This window comes from Patella vulgata, chromosome 2 (genome assembly GCF_932274485.2).
Source record: "Patella vulgata chromosome 2, xgPatVulg1.2, whole genome shotgun sequence".
In the NCBI taxonomy this organism is placed as follows: Eukaryota; Metazoa; Mollusca; class Gastropoda; family Patellidae; genus Patella; species Patella vulgata.
The window spans coordinates 92,726,258-92,744,115 of record NC_065880.2 but is presented as its reverse complement, the minus strand read 5'-3'; the positions used below and the strand labels follow the sequence as shown (position 1 = coordinate 92,744,115).

Genomic DNA, 17,858 nt, shown 5'->3' with positions numbered 1-17,858 from the left:
AAAACATCATAAATTAACCTTCTGTTTTATTTTCTACATATTACACACATCCGCCTGTCATATCTTTTCCTGTTCATATTAACACAAAAAATACCACATTTTCTCTTTTAACTGCTCATCTTTTCTACACAACTAAATGCTAAATATCTGTACAATAACTTGTTTTAAAAACAGAGCCACAACTGGACAACAATTCATACCAACACTGGTCTACGTCTAAAACAATATCTAGACGACCTCTTCTTTGTATAGATGTAATATTGGCACCAAGCACGTCCCAAAAAGGATTTACCCAGTCCCACCCTAATGCTAGGTAAACCATTCGCTCTTTTCTGTCCCATTCTTGGCATCTTGGCTGAAATGGTGAAATTATTAGATTTAATGTTTTATTTTTAAACGGGGAAAAATTGTTTTGATTTATCTCGTGTGCAACAGTAATAAGTTCTAGAGAAATAAATGTTCTGTTTTAGCCATCTAATGGTTTCGATTTATCTCTTGTGCAAGGGTGATAAGTTCTAATAGACCTGGGGGATTGGATGGCCGAATGGTTAGCGTGTACGTGCTGTATCATAAAGCCTGTCATTGAGTCAACTGGCGTGGCTTCGAATCCCCGGTTGTACGTGACAAGGGTAGGGTCGCCTGTCAAACCTCGAGGGTTTTCTCCGGGTCCCCCGGTTTCCTCCCACTGCTAAAGAACCCTACGCGCAAGCGAATTATTGAAATAAAATTGAACCATATGTTAGTCCCTAAATTACCTAGTTTGTGTCGAGTGGACGTTAAATCCCATTTCTCTCTCTCTCTCTCTCTCTCTCTCTCTCTCTCTCTCTCTCTCTCTCTCTCTAGACCAGTTTAGACGACTTAACAACGTTCGGTTATAGTCATCCTACGGAAACCAATAGCTCACCAATAATTGCACCAGAATTATTCGGGTCTAAAATTTACTCACCTTTGTTTTGACCAAGTATTGCAGTATACATTAACATTAAAGACATAAAACATAAGAATAATGTTAATTTATCCATATTGTACCTATATTAATTAAACTGTATTATTTCAACAGTGATATTAACCGAGGAGAAATGAATAATAATAACACAATTCCGCCCCAGGAGGATTTATACTAGCCATAAATGTTTATATTTAGTAACAGACTTACGTCAATATTACATGGGGAATTACCCAGAATTTAAATGTTGTGGATATTGAAGAACAGGTGTTAAAGGACATAAACCTCTAACTTAATATTTTCCATAAAATTCAAAATTAACAACACGAATTAGAATTCAACATCGGCCCATTTTAATCAATATCTTGCCCTGAAAATATGAGATCCTAATATTGAATAATCAGGACACCACGAACATTCCTTAATGAGTACACGAGTCGTGTATTTTGTGGTAACATACAAAGAAAAATATACCCTGCAAGACAATGCAGGAGTAATTAGTGATGGCCCATTCATAAACTACAAAAAAAAAAGAATAAAAAGGCCTGTAGAATTGACGAAGTCGACTTAAATGAGTGTTCTCGTATTTCAACAATATTTGGGGTTTTTTACAATCTGAATATAAATCACTTTATCTACATTCATATTACATTAATATCTGGCTTGGACATTACATTAATATTTGGTTTTATATACATTAAGTCTATTATAAGGTTTCATAGAATAGAGTCATGCGTCCTTTAACAAAAGATGCTGCAGTCTCATTTGATATCAACTAAGATCGTGACAGAATAAAATAGCTGTTACCTAAACGAAACATCCTGATTGTATAAACTATAAAACAGATGACGCAGAGAGACCTAAACTAGATCATTTCGGGAATAAAATTTATTTGAATATTTCCACATGAGCGTAAGGGTCTTTAAAGGTGTGAGGAAACGCATGGGCGTCACACATGGGGAGTCCGGACCCCCCCCCCCCACCCAATTGTTTTTCTGTGGGGATCTGAATATACTTGGATCCTCCCAAAATTTACATGAAATGAAATGGGGTTTAACGTCCTACTGTTCTGCTCCTATGCTGGGCTAATGAAGACGGGCCTACGACATACAGTGTGTTATGAGGGAAATTCTGCCCGGGCAGCGGCACTATCGCCTACTCTTGTATCGAATTCCAACTGCCAATGGATTTTTTACGTGCATTCCAATGTATACACGGGACCTCGGTTTTTCGTCTCATCCGAAAGACTAGACAGCTGTCCTTGTCAGGCCCTCCGTCCTGCATCACTGACAAGGGGGAACCACGCCGGAAAATCTGGATGAACTTTGTCGGCCAATGCAGGGATCGAACACCCGACCTCCCGGCTAGCGAGCCAGCGTGTTACCCACTTAGCCACGTGATCCCCAAAATTTACATAGTAGGCGCTAACTCCTATTTATTTACAACAATTATTAGGATTAGTTAAGATTCTATCTGTATAAAACCTGTACATATCCTAATATGTAGGTGTGATGTTTTAGTTTAACCCCGTAAAATATGCCAAAGCAGTGTTTACAGAAAACTGAAACTTTAAAAAAAAATTATGGGGGTGTCCCCCTCATCCCCAGTGTGAGGGTGACCCTCCCACACTTCGGCGTCACAGATTTTCAACATTTCATATAATTTCATTTGTGGCCCCTCCCCCACCCCCAATATATATTTCACGGCTACGCCTCTGAGGACCCGTAGATAACACACGAGGTTGGACAGGCGACCCTAGACTTATCACATACAAGCAGACCACCTATACACCCTTACAGCTGACGTAACATAACCATTAACAATACTATGTATATATAAGATGGAGCAAGGTATACATGGTTATCTATTTGTAAAATAAGTCCATCCTACCATGGCCCTAACGCTGACACATTTTCCATACATTTGTAAACGAGGTAAAAAGTAATCTTACAAATTTAGCATAGTCGGGTTTTATGTATCGTGTATAAAGGTGGAGCCCCCCCCCCCCCATTCACTCCCTTCATCCACCCCCTTCATCCCTTACACCTAAAGTTAGACTCTTTCTTCGCATAATTTACTTAAAGGGGCATAAAGAGCGGACAGTTAACGCTATAATAGTTCAAAATAGATAATGAAAACAAAATATGCTGAAAAGTTAAAAGTTCATTCACCCTGGACCCAAGATATTAGCGATTTAATTTTAAGCTAGTCTCGGTCGTCATTACGAACGTTGGTATGATAACAAAGTCTCGGTCATCCATTTTTATGTTAAATTATCCATCACAAAATGTATTCAAATCCATTAAATAACGCGGAATAACGATGCATTGAGAGTTGATTATGGATTTGTCATGTTAATATATGCCTATTTAATAGTTTATATAACATTTAAACATGCATTATGCAAGAGCTAAATCTGCCTATTTCAGGTCTTTCTTAAGGCCTGAAATGTTATCTAAATTATTAATTAGACATTAATTAACCTATCCAGGTCATAATCAACTCTGGATGGCAGCGCAAGCCTGCGATCTTTAGTGGATTGTAAGCCGATTTACTGCATAACTTTCCTTCTCGATTAAATGGATAATCGAGACTATGCTGTTTATCGTACTGACTTTAGTAATGATGACCGAGGCTTATGGGAATTTCAGTCGCTTAGTTCTCGGTTCATAGTGGATCAATTTGAATGAAATTTTCACCAAATTGCCTTTACATTATCTAGTTTTTAACTACTATAGTGAGAACTGCCAACTCGTTACCGAATCTCCCATAATGTATCTTTAATATATAAAGATTCCAGGGGAAACACTGGCGATGTCACGTTTTCTGACTTTTGAGTAAATGGAAATTTCCAGTTTAAACACTCATTTATTCATGCATTTAGTGAGAGCATTAATTAAGCTGGTGCACACTCCCGTAGCATTCCTATAGTGTATTTTGGGCATTTTATTTGACTGACCATGGTTTGGACATCACCTTTTTTTCCCTTTTATGCCTTTTAAAAAACCCTCCGTAGAGAGAGGCACGTCCAGTTGTTCCATACAATATTTATGGAGAAAAAAGAAGGGACCAAGGGGTAAAATCAGGGGAAATAATCGAACAAAAGCATAAATGTGGACATCATCAGTTTTCCCCTGTGGTCTTCATATGTCTATTTAATAGTTTATATAACATTTAAGATCTAAAGGAAGACCTGCTATGGGCAGATTTAGATCTTGAATAGTGCATATTTAACTCTGTTAAAAGGAAAAATATTGCAACGATACCATTGATATTTAAGGTGTCTCTTCTTTGCGACTAAATGGAATAACCCTTGAATTCGATAAAAGTGTCAAAACGTTATTAACTTGTGGACGCCACATGTATACGGCATTACAAAAGCTATTCTGCGTTTGCTATATGAGACACATGAGGGCTCAGTGAGGTCCCGGTATTTACGGAGATTTTCCGGCGTAGTTCTACCTTCCCAGTGGTGTAGGACGGGAGCCTGGCAACGGACAACGTAAAGTCGTTCGGCTGTGAAAAAAACCTAAGTCTTGTGTACACATTGGTATGCAGGTAAAAGAACCCTTAACAGCTGGAAATCGAAATAAGACCTCAAGTTATTCCGGGCATAGAATATATCCCAAAGATCAAAGAGGTTTACCGTTATAGGTTTATAATGTTGAGAAATTGCTGACTAATAGGTAGGTTAATTTTAGTCCCAATGATATATTGTTGAGTATTCCTACAGTAAACATGTGGATCGTGTTTTACCGGAGATAAAATACCACCCTGCGTTTCCTGACTAACAGTAACATGTATTTAACTCAAACTGCACGCAGCGATCCATCTACGTCATACGTCATTATGATCACTGCCCCAATTAGCCGCCATTTAAAACGCTCACGTGATCATTTTGGGGCGGGACTTATCGACGGGACTACAGCTTTGTGTAAACAACAGAGTAAAAATAACCCAAGAACGCACGTGTTTTATGTAAACACGTGTCTTTAGCAAAATGTCAACTTCTGCCAATCCGGTAAAAGCGATATATAATATGCACTAGTGGGTAATATTGCAATAAATTCTTTGCCATTGTAAACTATCTTTAGAGTTTCAATCTGTTTATCTTTCAAAACAAGGTTAGATACTCCTAAATTTGTCTTCGCAAACAAAACCGCCTCTGTGAAATTACCTTTTATGGGCGCCGCCATATTGAATAATTAGAGGACTATTTTGTGATTCGGCTTTGATTAGTTTGACATCTTTCATACACACAGCGGTTAAATTAACATATTTAATTTCATTCAATACTTCTAAAAATTACTAAAAGCAAACTCAGTGTTTTCGACTAAAATCGTCGATGTAGGAATTACAATGTCGGGTAATTAGCTTAGTGCCTGTTCTCAGACGTAGCTAGCTGTAGACAGGCAGCCTAAGTGTGGGATGGTATTTAACTGGGATAAAAATAGCACCCTGCGTTTCCTAACTAACTGTAACATGTATTTATATCATCACATTCGATACATTTTAATGGGTAATGTCTAAGATTGTTTACCAAAATATAAATTGAAATGAAATGGGGTTTAACGTCCCAGTGGACGAATGAAGACATGAATATGGTCGGTATACACTGTACTATGAGGGACATTTACCCGGACAGCGGCGCTACGGTCTACTCTTTCGAATTCCAATGTGTACACACAGGACCACGGTTTTTCTTCCAATTCGAGCGAAAAGACAATGTTCCTTGCCAAACACAACTGACAAGGGGGAACACCCGAGGAACTTTCTGGGCCAACACCAAGGTCGATACCGAGACATCCACGTTTGCGAGCCAGTTCCTTTAATCACTCTACAACCCGGGCTCCCATTTAATAAAATAAACATTAAATCTAATACTTTCACAATTTCAGACAAGATACCAAGAATAAGATAGACAATAGAAAAGGGGGACATGGTCAGTGAGCTCATCCTTCATCGGAAACGTTGAATGTAGATATTAATGGGCCAGAGAGAAGAAATATACCAACTATTGTTTTACACGTAGAATACAATGGGGATGAATGTTTGCGCTTTCTGTCTCTTTCAAACATGACATTATATTTACCATTTGTCAGACGTTACCATGTTTATAGTGATAAAAGCATAACTTTTTTTGTCAATATGATCATATAATTCCAAAATTCGGCCGGTCTGATAGAAGGCAACTACGAGCTGGAACCTGTTCTTGAATTATGGACTCGTACTGCAGCGATTTTACATTACCCTCGTTACAAGGTCAATAATATTACCCTGGCGTTACAAGAACAATAATATTACCCTGGCGTTACAAGAACAAGAATATTGCCCTCGCGTTACAAAAACAATAATATTACCCTCGCTTGACAAAATCAATAATATTACCCTCGCGTTACAAGAACAATAATATTACCCTTGCGTTACAAGAACAATAATATTACCCTTACGTTACAAGACCAATAATATTACCCTTATGTTACAAGACCAATAATATTACATTGGTTTAATAACGTAAAATAAACATAATAAAAATTAATACAAAAAAGCATTATTTAAGAGCTAAATCTTCATAGTGCGGGTAGTTTTCTAGATTCAAATGTTATTTACATTTACGCCATCGGATGGTCTTGATATTGAATGACTTAGACCACTTTAGCCATTAAATGATTTAACGATAATCGAGACTTCATTCAGTATCGTAACAATTGTACTTGACAATTAAGACTATCTTGTGAAAACTTCAAACACTCATAGAACTTTTATAGAACTGTCCAAATAGAACATTCTTGACAAATAGTCTCAATTTTAATTTTGTTTTAAATATATTCTTATATTTTTCATGTATGGAGGGAGAACAGTGGTAAAAGGTCTTAAAATGCACTTGTCACAAACCAGCGCCCTAAAGAAAGATAGGGTGTCAAATAACAAGCGATGCATCGCCATTTACTTCAGTTCCTAACATACTGGCAGCTAATTCCTTTTCATCAACAGCATCACCAGATCTGTAATAATACATAAAATGACTTAACTAAACTTCAAATGTCTAGCAAAATAACATTTATAAAATTATACTTCACCGAAATAACATTTATAAAATTAAACTTAAAATTTAAATGTCTACTAAAATGCAAGCATGACTGAATCGCCACTGTCTCAGAATTGTGACGTCATATCAAAAAATGGAAGTCTATCTCTCGATGCGCAATTTTCCAAGGAAGCTAGGACTGTAAAGAAAGTTATGTAGAAATTATAAAAGTTTGACTAAAGGAAGCAAGGATATGATCAGTTGTCATTTGCTCCCGTTTTATGGAGTTTTACCGTCCACCATTAGGGAGGTGGGGGTGGATGGCCGAATGATCGCGCTTGTGCGCTGTATCATAAGGTCTGTCATTGAGTCAACTGGCGTGGTTTCGATTCCCCGGTTGTCAGGTTGTCCGTGACAAGGAGTAGGGTTACCTGTCCAACCTCTTGGGGTTTTTTTTTATCAAAAAATAAAATTGAACCATATCTCTCCGTCCACCATTTTGAGCATTTACAATCATCTGAACTGAGAAAAGTTAATTTGTTACAAAAATACTCATAGATAAATCAAATGGACTGAAAATACAATATTGTTGAAAACGTTGCCGCGCACTTCCCGTTCTTTCATCCGAACAACAAAATGTTAAAGATCTTCTCGTTGGCTAGAATGACAAACGATCCACCGCGGACATGAATTTCATTCAATATTGCCACACGTTAAGAGAAGGGGTGAGTTGGGAGGGGGGCTATCTGTAAGGAAATAATATTGGCAAGCTCACCCGTCTCCTAATCGTTCAGCATCTTCAACAGTATCTGGTAGATTCTGATGAAATGTTTCTGGCAGCAGAAATAAGGTCAACACCAGAGCAATTATACACACAATACAGAATAAAATGAATGGCGAAACCTCTTCAAATCTACCTGGCATTAAACTACCCTGAAAGGATAAAAACAAAACTAATAGTGAGGCAGATAACTGTAACATGAAAATTACTTGTGTTTCGCATTGAATAACACAAAACTGTTGCCTGTTATGCGTTCATACGTCCACAAATAGGGGGTTTGGGTAACGCTGAATATCTATAGGTCCTCTCATGACCGCAATGCTTTAAACCAAAATAGGGGGTTTGGGTACCGCAATACTTTAAACCAAATTTGAAAAAAAAAAAATAATAGTTTACAAGATTATCGGAATAAGGAGACGCGGCTCTGGAACAAAAGGACGAGGAACGCGAGGTGTGAATAAGATTCGTCCTCTCATGGTTCACACCAAAATTGAAACAATCTGTTTATAACTGTAGCTTGTATCGGGTTCACAGGGTTTTCGTTATTGGTTTGGCCACAATGTTTCAACCCAAATTGAGTGCGCTGGGTAACTCTGGAACAGAACGTTGGATATCGATAGAATTGGTCCTCTCATTGTCCTCGCTTTCACGAGGTTTTCGACAAAGGGAAAGTCGCACAAAGCTGAATATTTGATCAAAATGCTTCACATTAAATTTTAAAACTGCAGCCTCTATCGCGTTCACGGGTTTAATATCGATATGTTTCTGTCTCTCAATACTTTACGGATGGGCAGGGGCGAAGACACAATACGCACATATGGTTTATAAAAAAAAATCTTTAAGTTTGATGCGGTGTCGTGGTTTCATTCCCCACACCACACCCAGCCGGTTTTCCGACCTTGAATATTGTAGCTTACTAAAAGTTTTAAATAAGGTGCAACCACTGATCCGATTCTTGCTGAAGCAGAACTTGTACCAGTACCAACATTTCTTAATTCGGTTGGGAATAGTTCACTTGTCCATAACCAGCATAAGGCAAAAGCGCCGTTAATTCCACATTGACCCAAGAGAGTAAAACACGTAATAAGCCACTTGACATCTGAAAACAAAACCAACCAGAAATTGTTTTCCATCATCTTATAGTAAACCGAATTCCACTGCTTCAGAAAAGCTTGAACAAAGATGCCAGAAGGGAAATGAAATGAAATGAGGTTTAATGCCCTATTTTTCAGCTCCGACTGGTCAAATGAAAACGGGGTGTCAGAATTGTGTCCTTGGCCAGGACAAAGGGGCGTCTATCTTTCTATTGGCTATCTGCTTAACGTGCGTGTCTATTTAGTTATGGGTAGGGCCATGTCACTCCTCTTTATAGGAGTTTCTTGAAACCGGAAGAGGTATAACTCCGAAACCGGAAGCGGTAATGCAGAACCATCAAACCTAAGTCACTCCCGTGCTCGAGTTGCTTTTATACCCCACATTCCATCCTCCGAGCTGCACTAGTATAGCCGTCAACCCAGAACAAACAAACAACAGTTAGTAATATATATAAGTTAGAAGGTTGACATGATATAGTTAGTAAATACTTCGGATCATACCTGGTGGTGTGTATAATATAATTAATATTACAGCTATTAAAGCTATACTCCCCAGTAGAAAACAGCCACACAGAAGTCTTTTTCGTCCTAACCGTTCTACCGTTAATAAAACTACTATAACACAAACGGCTTCCACAATCGTTGCTAGAACAAGATTCAGGTATATGTCTCCAACTAACGACTCTAAATTTAACATAATTCCAAAATAAGTGACACTTGTTGCAAACCTGCAAAAAAACATGATCAATTTTAGTAACCCGTTGCGGGTGATTGACGTTGTTCTTTGACAGACCTTCTACCATGCGCCACTGAAAAGGTGTGGATTATCTAATCTCTATCATCTCAAGCGCGAGAGACTCTTCACCTATCTTTGATGGAAATTACCCGACCTCTTCTCACAATGGTTTTGTTAATTCAGCTTCACTCGGCCTATGTTTTGCTCTACTTTAAAATAAACTGGTTCTGAAAATTAATACTGAAATTATTGGAATTGATATTCTTTTGTGTTTTCTCAACGTTAAAATGTAATCTGTAAGCTGTAGAGATGTTGCCAGTGGCAGAGCATCGTTTTCATGTACCTCTTCTTCATGCAAACGGATCTATTTGATATGTCTAATCTCCCCGGTAACAGATCATCTATTTGATTTGTCTATTCTCCCGGTAACAGATCATCTATTTGATTGGTCTATTCTCCCGGTAACAGATCATCTATTTGATTTGTCTATTCTCCCGGTAACAGATCATCTATTTGATTTGTCTATTCTCCCGGTAACAGATCATCTATTTGATTTGTCTATTCTCCCGGTAACAGATCATCTATTTGATTTGTCTATTCTCCCGGTAACAGATCATCTATTTGATATGTCTAATCTCCCCGGTAACAGATCATCTATTTGATTTGTCTATTCTCCTGGTAACAGACCATCTATTTGACATGTCTTTTCTACCTGGTACCAGATCATCTATTTGATGTGGCTATTCCACCTGGTACCAGACCATCTATTTGATGTGTCTATTCTCCCTGGTAACAGACCATCTATTTGATGTGTCTTTTCTACCTGGTACCAGATCATCTATTTGATGTGGCTATTCCACCTGGTACCAGATCATCTATTTGATGTGTCTATTCTCCCGGTAACAGACCATCTATTTGACATGTCTTTTCTACCTGGTACCAGATCATCTATTTGATGTGGCTATTCCACCTGGTACCAGACCATCTATTTGATGTGTCTATTCTCCCTGGTAACAGACCATCTATTTGATGTGTCTATTCTACCTTGTACCAGACCATCTATTTGATGTGCCTCTTCTACCCGGACATTTATGTATTTTCTAAATTGATAAGGACAGCGATAACTTACCACATGAAATAAATAACAAAAGTTCTTAGACACCGTTTCTTAGTTGAACACAGTTTCCAGAATTTAGCAGTAGTGATATTTGCTGGAACTTTTATTGTATTAATAACTGCTTCACTTATTATTTTCTTGTTGACTTCAGCAACTTTGGTTATTATTTTCCTGGCCTTGACCTTATAACCTTTAGTTAATAACCAACGTGGACTTTCTGGAATTATTCTGTAAAATGAGTATATATTGCAGTCATGATTAATTTTATTCTACAATGTTTTTGTATTCGGTTCTATGTGGTTAGGTAACCAAACCATTAGATACGCAGAACTCACAAATCCAAAACTATCATTAGCGAGAGAGAGAGAGAGAGAGAGAGAGAGAGAGAGGGGGGGGGCGGTTAACGTCCACCCTGACCCAAACTAGGTCATTTCGGGACTAACACATGTCACGTAAAAGCAGGGAATGGAAACCATGCCAGTTGACTCAATGACAGACCTTATGATTCAACGCGCACGTGCTAACCATTAATTTTGTTACACAGGACAGTCGTATTCCTTTTTAGACTTCTTAGTAATACAGAATGTTTGTTACTGTGGTGTATTTTTACAATCAGATTAAAACACAGATCCTATTTCGTTTCGTTTTTTATAGTTCAAAATTAAGTTTACTTGTCTTTACTGCCCGCGTTCTGGATGATGTGAGAGATTAGCCAATGAAACGGCCTGTTTTTGGCGTGAGTTGCACGAAACTGTGGGTAACCTAATAGAAACATCAACGCGGATTGGGTAATCAAATGTCTGACGCCATAGGGTCAAAAGGCGCTCTTACGCTCGTATGACCTATGACGCGACCTCCAGCTACAACTGGTCAGATCCTCATGTAGTAGAGGTCATCGAAGGTATTAAAAAACGAAACGAAATATAGATCTGTATAAAATCACATGAATGGTATTATTTTACAGAAAACACTTAAAAGTAACTTACAGAAAAAAGAACAAGAGATGCGTTGAAAAGATAGCAGCAGTAAGATGTAAATATCGCCAATTTCTGATGAGATAGCCAAATAATGAAATCATGAACAAACCAAGACACCATGTTAAGTTAGATATTACACCAGTGTATCGTCTTTTAGATGGACCAACAAATTCTACCCCTATAAAGATAACAAATATATACATGCAAAATCGTTCTTTACTTGAAATAGTATAAATCGACTAAACCGGACATGACGTCATCGCAGCCATCTTGGAATTATGACAGATACCAGAAAGTTCAAGTCTTTGGTGTAAGTAGTCATCTATACAGTCCCAAATACATTTCTGGGCCAACAGTGCCACACAGTGTCCTATGAGGCCAGCACCGGGGGGATTTGCTTGCGGGCGAAAAGGTCACTCAAAAGTGCGTTATTTCGTCCCTTGAGCTTGGCCTATGATGTCCGCTAGTAAAGTAATAAAATATAGGTTTTAAAAGATCAAGACTGTTTAATCTTTGGGTTACATTAGGCCGTAGATAAAAAACATAGTGAATTTACATAAAAGGTACATTAGGCCCAATCAGATTTATCTATAAAAACAAATCATGAACAAACCAAGACACCATGTTAAGTTAGATATTACACCAGTGTATCGTCTTTTAGATGGACCAACTAATTCTACCCCTATAAAGATAACAAATATATACATGCAAAATCGTTCTTACTTGAAATACTATATGCACTGGACATGACGTGATCACCGCCATCTTGGAATTATGACGAATACTCGAACGTTCAAGTCTATGGTGTAAGTAGTCATCTATCCAGTCCTAAATACATTTCTGCACCAACAGTGCTATACAGTGTCCTGTGAGGGGAATTGTGTCTGGCCAGCGGTGCCTACTCTTATTTCGAATTCACACTTTCTAGGCCAGCGCCGGGAGGGATTTGCGAGTGCGAAAAATTCACTCAAAAGTGCATTATTTGTTTATTGATCAAGACTGCTTATTTCGAGTTACATTAGGCCGTCGATAAAAAAAAATATTGAAATTGCATAAAAGGTACATCAGGAACAATCCGATTTGTCTATTAAACAAATCATTTACAGAATGTAAAATATAAATCAGAGTAAATTTAAACCTACCAATTATATAGCAAGTAAGAGCCTGTCCACTTATAGAAAGTCCAAGAAAAAACCTTAATACTAATAGTACTATGTAATTAGGTGACCAAACCATCAGATACGCACAAATTACAAACACATAGTTCGATACTACCATTAACGGTTTACGACCAAATCTGAAAATAAGTCGAGCTTATAGAAATATATGGTCATTTGGTAATGATTAAATATATTCAAAATGAACTAATTTCAAAATGAACTAATTTCAAAATTAACTAATTTCCAATCTCGTTATTTTTTTATATTTACTATAATAATATTATAAGATATTCAATTTGAAATGAGCCTCGGTTTCGAACAATAGTAGCTGAGTGCTTTCCTTGGGCCTCCATCGCAGTTAGAATACGTTGGGATCAATCTATCACAGACCGACGATGTTTCAAACTTCGCTACAATTACCCGGGTTTCCAAATCCACTCCAATTTTAGATCACAACATATATATAATATAGATCACAACAAATATATAATCGATATATTTTGTCATTTGCAGATGGGTCTATTAAAAAAATAAACAGAGAGAGAGAGAGAGAGAGAGAGAGAGAGAGATATTGGATTTAACGTCCACTCGACACAAAGCATGTCATTTCGGCACTAACATATTGCTCAATTTTATTTCAATAATTCGCTTGCGCGTATGGGTCTTTAGCAGTGGGAGGAAACCGGAGGACTGGGAGAAAACCCAAGACGTTGGACAGGCGGCCCTACTCCTTGTCACGTACAACCGGGGATTCGAAACCTTGCCAGTCGACTCAATGACAGGGCTTATGATACAGCGCGCATATGCTAACCATCCGGCCACCCAATCCCCCCCACCAAAAAAATAAAAAAAACAGACACACTCGTGTAGAGCCCACGTGAGCTGATTGCATATTTAACAAGATCAACAATCAACTAGGTTAAGGCTATTTATATTTTTCAGTGGGTGGGAGATGAAGTTTGAAAAGTAACCAAATCAAAACTCATCTTTTTTAATTTACCATAAGAATTTAAGATAGTTTTTCTAGAGAGCTTTTCTTCTGAAAATAGAATTATATAAACTTACAGATCAGCTACATTACCCAGAAGGCCATATCCAAGTAGTAAACCCAGAAATAGAATCATTACAGCATTACTCTCCAGTACAGCATTATCACAAACCATATCAAACTGTTTCAATATAAACAAACATTATCACAAACCATATCAAACTGTTTCAATATAAACAAACATTATCACAAACCATATCAAACTGTTTCAAAATAAATAAACATGCATTATCACAAACCATATCAAATTGTTTCAATATAAACAAACATTATCACAAACCAGATCAAACTGTTTCATAATAAATAATACCCCTTAAACATACATTATACAAGACCTAATTCTGCAGGGTTTTTTAAATTATTAATTAGACATTATTTAACTTATCCAGACAATAATCAACTTTCGATGCCATCGTTAGCCTGTTATATATAGTGGATTTGAATATTATGTCATTTCGGGAATAAAGTATGATCTAGCGCATACGGATATTTGGAGCACCATTTGACTCAATGGTAGATCTTAGGATCTAAAGGGCGTGCGTTCAACTTTAATGCTAGTGATAAATCACACCCTCAGTGTCAAAGGTCAGGGTATATTATCGACATGCGTATTACCTCAGTGACAAATGACGTGATAAACTATCGACATGATTATCACCTCAGTAACAAGTAACATGATAAACTATCGACATGCGCATTACCTCAGTGACAAATGTTGATGTAAAGATGGAGGTATCATATACCCAGGAACTACACTTGTATTCTAATGATGTCACATTACCATATTTATCAACTGTAGTATTACGTATAAGACAGCTAGAGGATTGTGGTATAGATTGATTTATTAGGTAACCATGGTAATCGTTTTGTTGATGGTAGGTGTCGTTTTTATATCCTGGTATTGCACATCTGTAAAATATAAACATTCCCCTTACTCAATTATTAAAATAAAAATCTTGATTCCATAAAACAAGTAGTTATGTAAACATTCTTAAAGCACAGTCCAGTTTAATCCAATCTAAATAAAATACAAATCTATATTTCGTTTCGTTTATATATACTTTCGATGGCCTTCACTGCTTAATGATCTGACCCTCTGTAGTGGGAGGTCGTGTCAGCAGTCATACGAGCGTCGTTTTTTCCCCATGTAAGCAGTCGTCAAATACACGTGCAGCAAACGAATTCTGTAAAATCGAGTAACGACGACATCAAATGAACTCGCCAAATGGACGGCGATATCATGTACCCATGAAATTCTAAGTATACTCTGTCTTTCGCCCGATTCCCGCCATTACCGTCGTGGTGTAAGCCGAATCCGATAAAGCGGAAACATCAGGTTGATTAACTTAACGATCGCAGACATAGACATATTATAGACATCAACATTATCGTGATGGCGACTTAACGATCGCAGACATAGACATATTCTAGACATCAATATACATTGTAATCGTGATGGCGACTTAACGATCGCAGACATAGACATATTATAGACATCAATATTATCGTGATGGCGACTTCGGAATTTTTTAAATGCAGACTTTTAAAAAGTCTGTAGGCAAATCCCTATTTCATGCAACGTGCCCAAAAGTCATCATAAAATGAGAATGCTCTGGCATAACTCAAAGCAGGGAAGCATATACCCATTCCGATCTACATGTTTTTTGTTTATTTTAAAATATTAATTTACATGTACCTGTGTGATGGCGTTGCCATGGTAAATATTGAAATCAGTAGAAACAGTCCAGATGTAATTGGCTGCATACATGTCACGGCAAATATTCGTTTCTGATACCACCCAAACTCTCCTATCTTCTTCAACAAATCATCATACATCATCTTGAGTATTCTGTCAACACAAGCAACAAGACAACTAAATACAATATGCACGGATATTGGGTCCCCATGCATAATATATTGTAATAAACAGGTGACTATTATTATGAACCCCTAAGCCCTCTCATAACAGAAGTGTATATGACCTATATTGAAGAATCTGTCCTAAAGTCTACGCCTAACCGACCTATAACATGGATTAGAAAAGTTGATGACATATTTGCCATTTTAGAACCAGGTCAGAATCCACAGCACCTTCTTGAACACCTCAATAGCATCCACCCTCGAATGAAATTTACTGTAGAATTAGAAAAAGACAACCAATTATCTCTCCTAGATGTATTAGTAATCAACTCCGCAGATAACCTAAAAACAACTGTTTACCGCAAGCCAACCCACACGGACCAATACATACATAATAGTTCTAACCATCCAACCAAAGTCAAAACTGGAATCATAAGTACCTTAACAAGACGCGCAAAATTAGTATGTCCTGATGATCTACTCGACGCTGAACTACAGCACATCAACCACGTCCGTACAGAATATAACAACTACCTTGTCAACACAGTTAAAACAACCATGAAGAAAACTCTCACGCATACATGCATAACACCCGATGCCATTACAAGAAATCGCCCGGTATTTATCACCATCCCATTTATAGGACCAGCTAGCCACCATATTAAAAGAATTTTAACAGAGCAAATCGGCACAGAGGTAGTATTCAGCAGCGGAACCACACTTAAAACTATGTTAAAAGCTGGTGGTAGGATACAAAAACCAAGAGATGATCCAAAGGGTGTTGTATACAAGATAAATTGTGAGTGCGGTGGGGCGTATATTGGAGAAACATCCCGAACGATTTCAGTGAGAACAAAAGAACATCACACGGCAGTTATAAAACAAGAATATAATTAATCAGCAATAACAGAACACATCTACTAAAACCCAAAGCATAAAATCAAATGGGAGAACACAGAAATACTAGCCAGAAATTTATCAACATGGAAAAATAGAATTCTACGAGAGGCGCTAGAAATTCAAAAACATAAGCCAAAATTCAATAGGGACTCGGGACATTTTCTCCCTAATCTTTGGGTGGATTTATTTAATCCCTATTAATGTGTGTTTTTTATCAGGGTATGTTATCCTCTCCCTAGTTTTCGATTTCTTGCCTGTGCGGTTAACCCTTTCATCTTGTAGTTATGGTTTCACCCGCTAATTAGTGTTTAATTGTCATCTATATATTACTATCTCTCATCTCGTTAATCTCTTATAATTATTAGTTTGATCTGCTAAATTCAAATAATTTCTAATCAATACATTACAGTCTTTCATCTTGTTAATCCTTTGTAATTGTTTATCCATATTATTACTTCTTGTTAATTCTTAATTAATGATTAATCTGTTACATGGTTTCCAATTTGTTAACTATATATTCCACCACATTTTTGTTATATGTTAGGTGGAAGTGGACGTAAAACCCCAGAAACGAACGAGCGAAATGTTATATATCATCATTTGCTTGATAACGATATCTGTATGTGTATTGAAACGTAGCATGTTAATAAATTCAGAAGTAGTATATCCATATAAGTGTTTGTAAGCAGTTTTGACTTTCACGTCCAAACGACTCAATATTTTGAGCTGAAACTTTGAGACAAGGTAAATGCAACATTCCTCTATATTTTGGCGCTTAAATTTCATACTTACTCAGACTTTTATTTTTGAGACTCTGTTCAAATCGGGATAGTTCGTTTAACAACTCTCAATGCCATCTGAGCTCGAGATTTCCAAGGCATTTATACACGATCAGTGGTTAATAATTCAATTTAAAAAATGGATAATCGAGACTATTCTAACTATTATTGCAAGAACTATCAGCCACTATGAGGGGTTGGATGGCTGAATGGTTAGCGTGCACGCGCTGTATCATTGAGTCGACTGGCGTGGTTTCGAATCCCCGGTTTCACATGACAAGGAGTTGGGTTCGGTTTCCTCCCACTGCTAAAGACCCCTACGCGCAAGCCAATTATTGAAATAAAATTAAACCATATGTTAGTCCCGAAATGACCTAGTTTGTATCGAGTGGACGTTAAACTCCATTTCTCTCTCTTCTCTATCAGCCATTA

At 37.3% G+C, this 17,858-nt stretch overlaps 1 protein-coding gene across 1 annotated transcript; it reads right to left on the bottom strand.

Moving 5' to 3' along the window:
• Nucleotides 1-6,529: 6,529 nt before the first annotated feature.
• On the bottom strand, nt 6,530-11,823 carry LOC126810082 (organic cation transporter protein). Its single transcript, XM_050535040.2, has 6 exons — nt 11,689-11,823; nt 10,715-10,930; nt 9,351-9,577; nt 8,673-8,854; nt 7,750-7,907; nt 6,530-6,951 (listed from the first exon to the last, which is right to left on the bottom strand). The coding sequence occupies exons 1-6, from the start codon at nt 11,778-11,780 to the stop codon at nt 6,867-6,869; spliced, it is 960 nt and encodes a 319-aa protein (XP_050390997.2). The 5' UTR covers nt 11,781-11,823; the 3' UTR covers nt 6,530-6,866.
• Nucleotides 11,824-17,858: the final 6,035 nt, after the last annotated feature.

Excerpts from the sequence above, each read along its gene's own strand:
- LOC126810082 (XM_050535040.2), bottom strand. The coding sequence starts at position 11,780 with ATGATTTCATTATTTGGCTATCTCATCAGAAATTGGCGATATTTACAT. Across the intron at positions 8,855-9,350 it reads TATATTATACACACCACCAG|ATGTCAAGTGGCTTATTACG; the intron begins GTATGATCCGAA and ends TTTTGTTTTCAG. Across the intron at positions 7,908-8,672 it reads CACCTTATTTAAAACTTTTA|GGTAGTTTAATGCCAGGTAG; the intron begins GTAAGCTACAAT and ends TTATCCTTTCAG.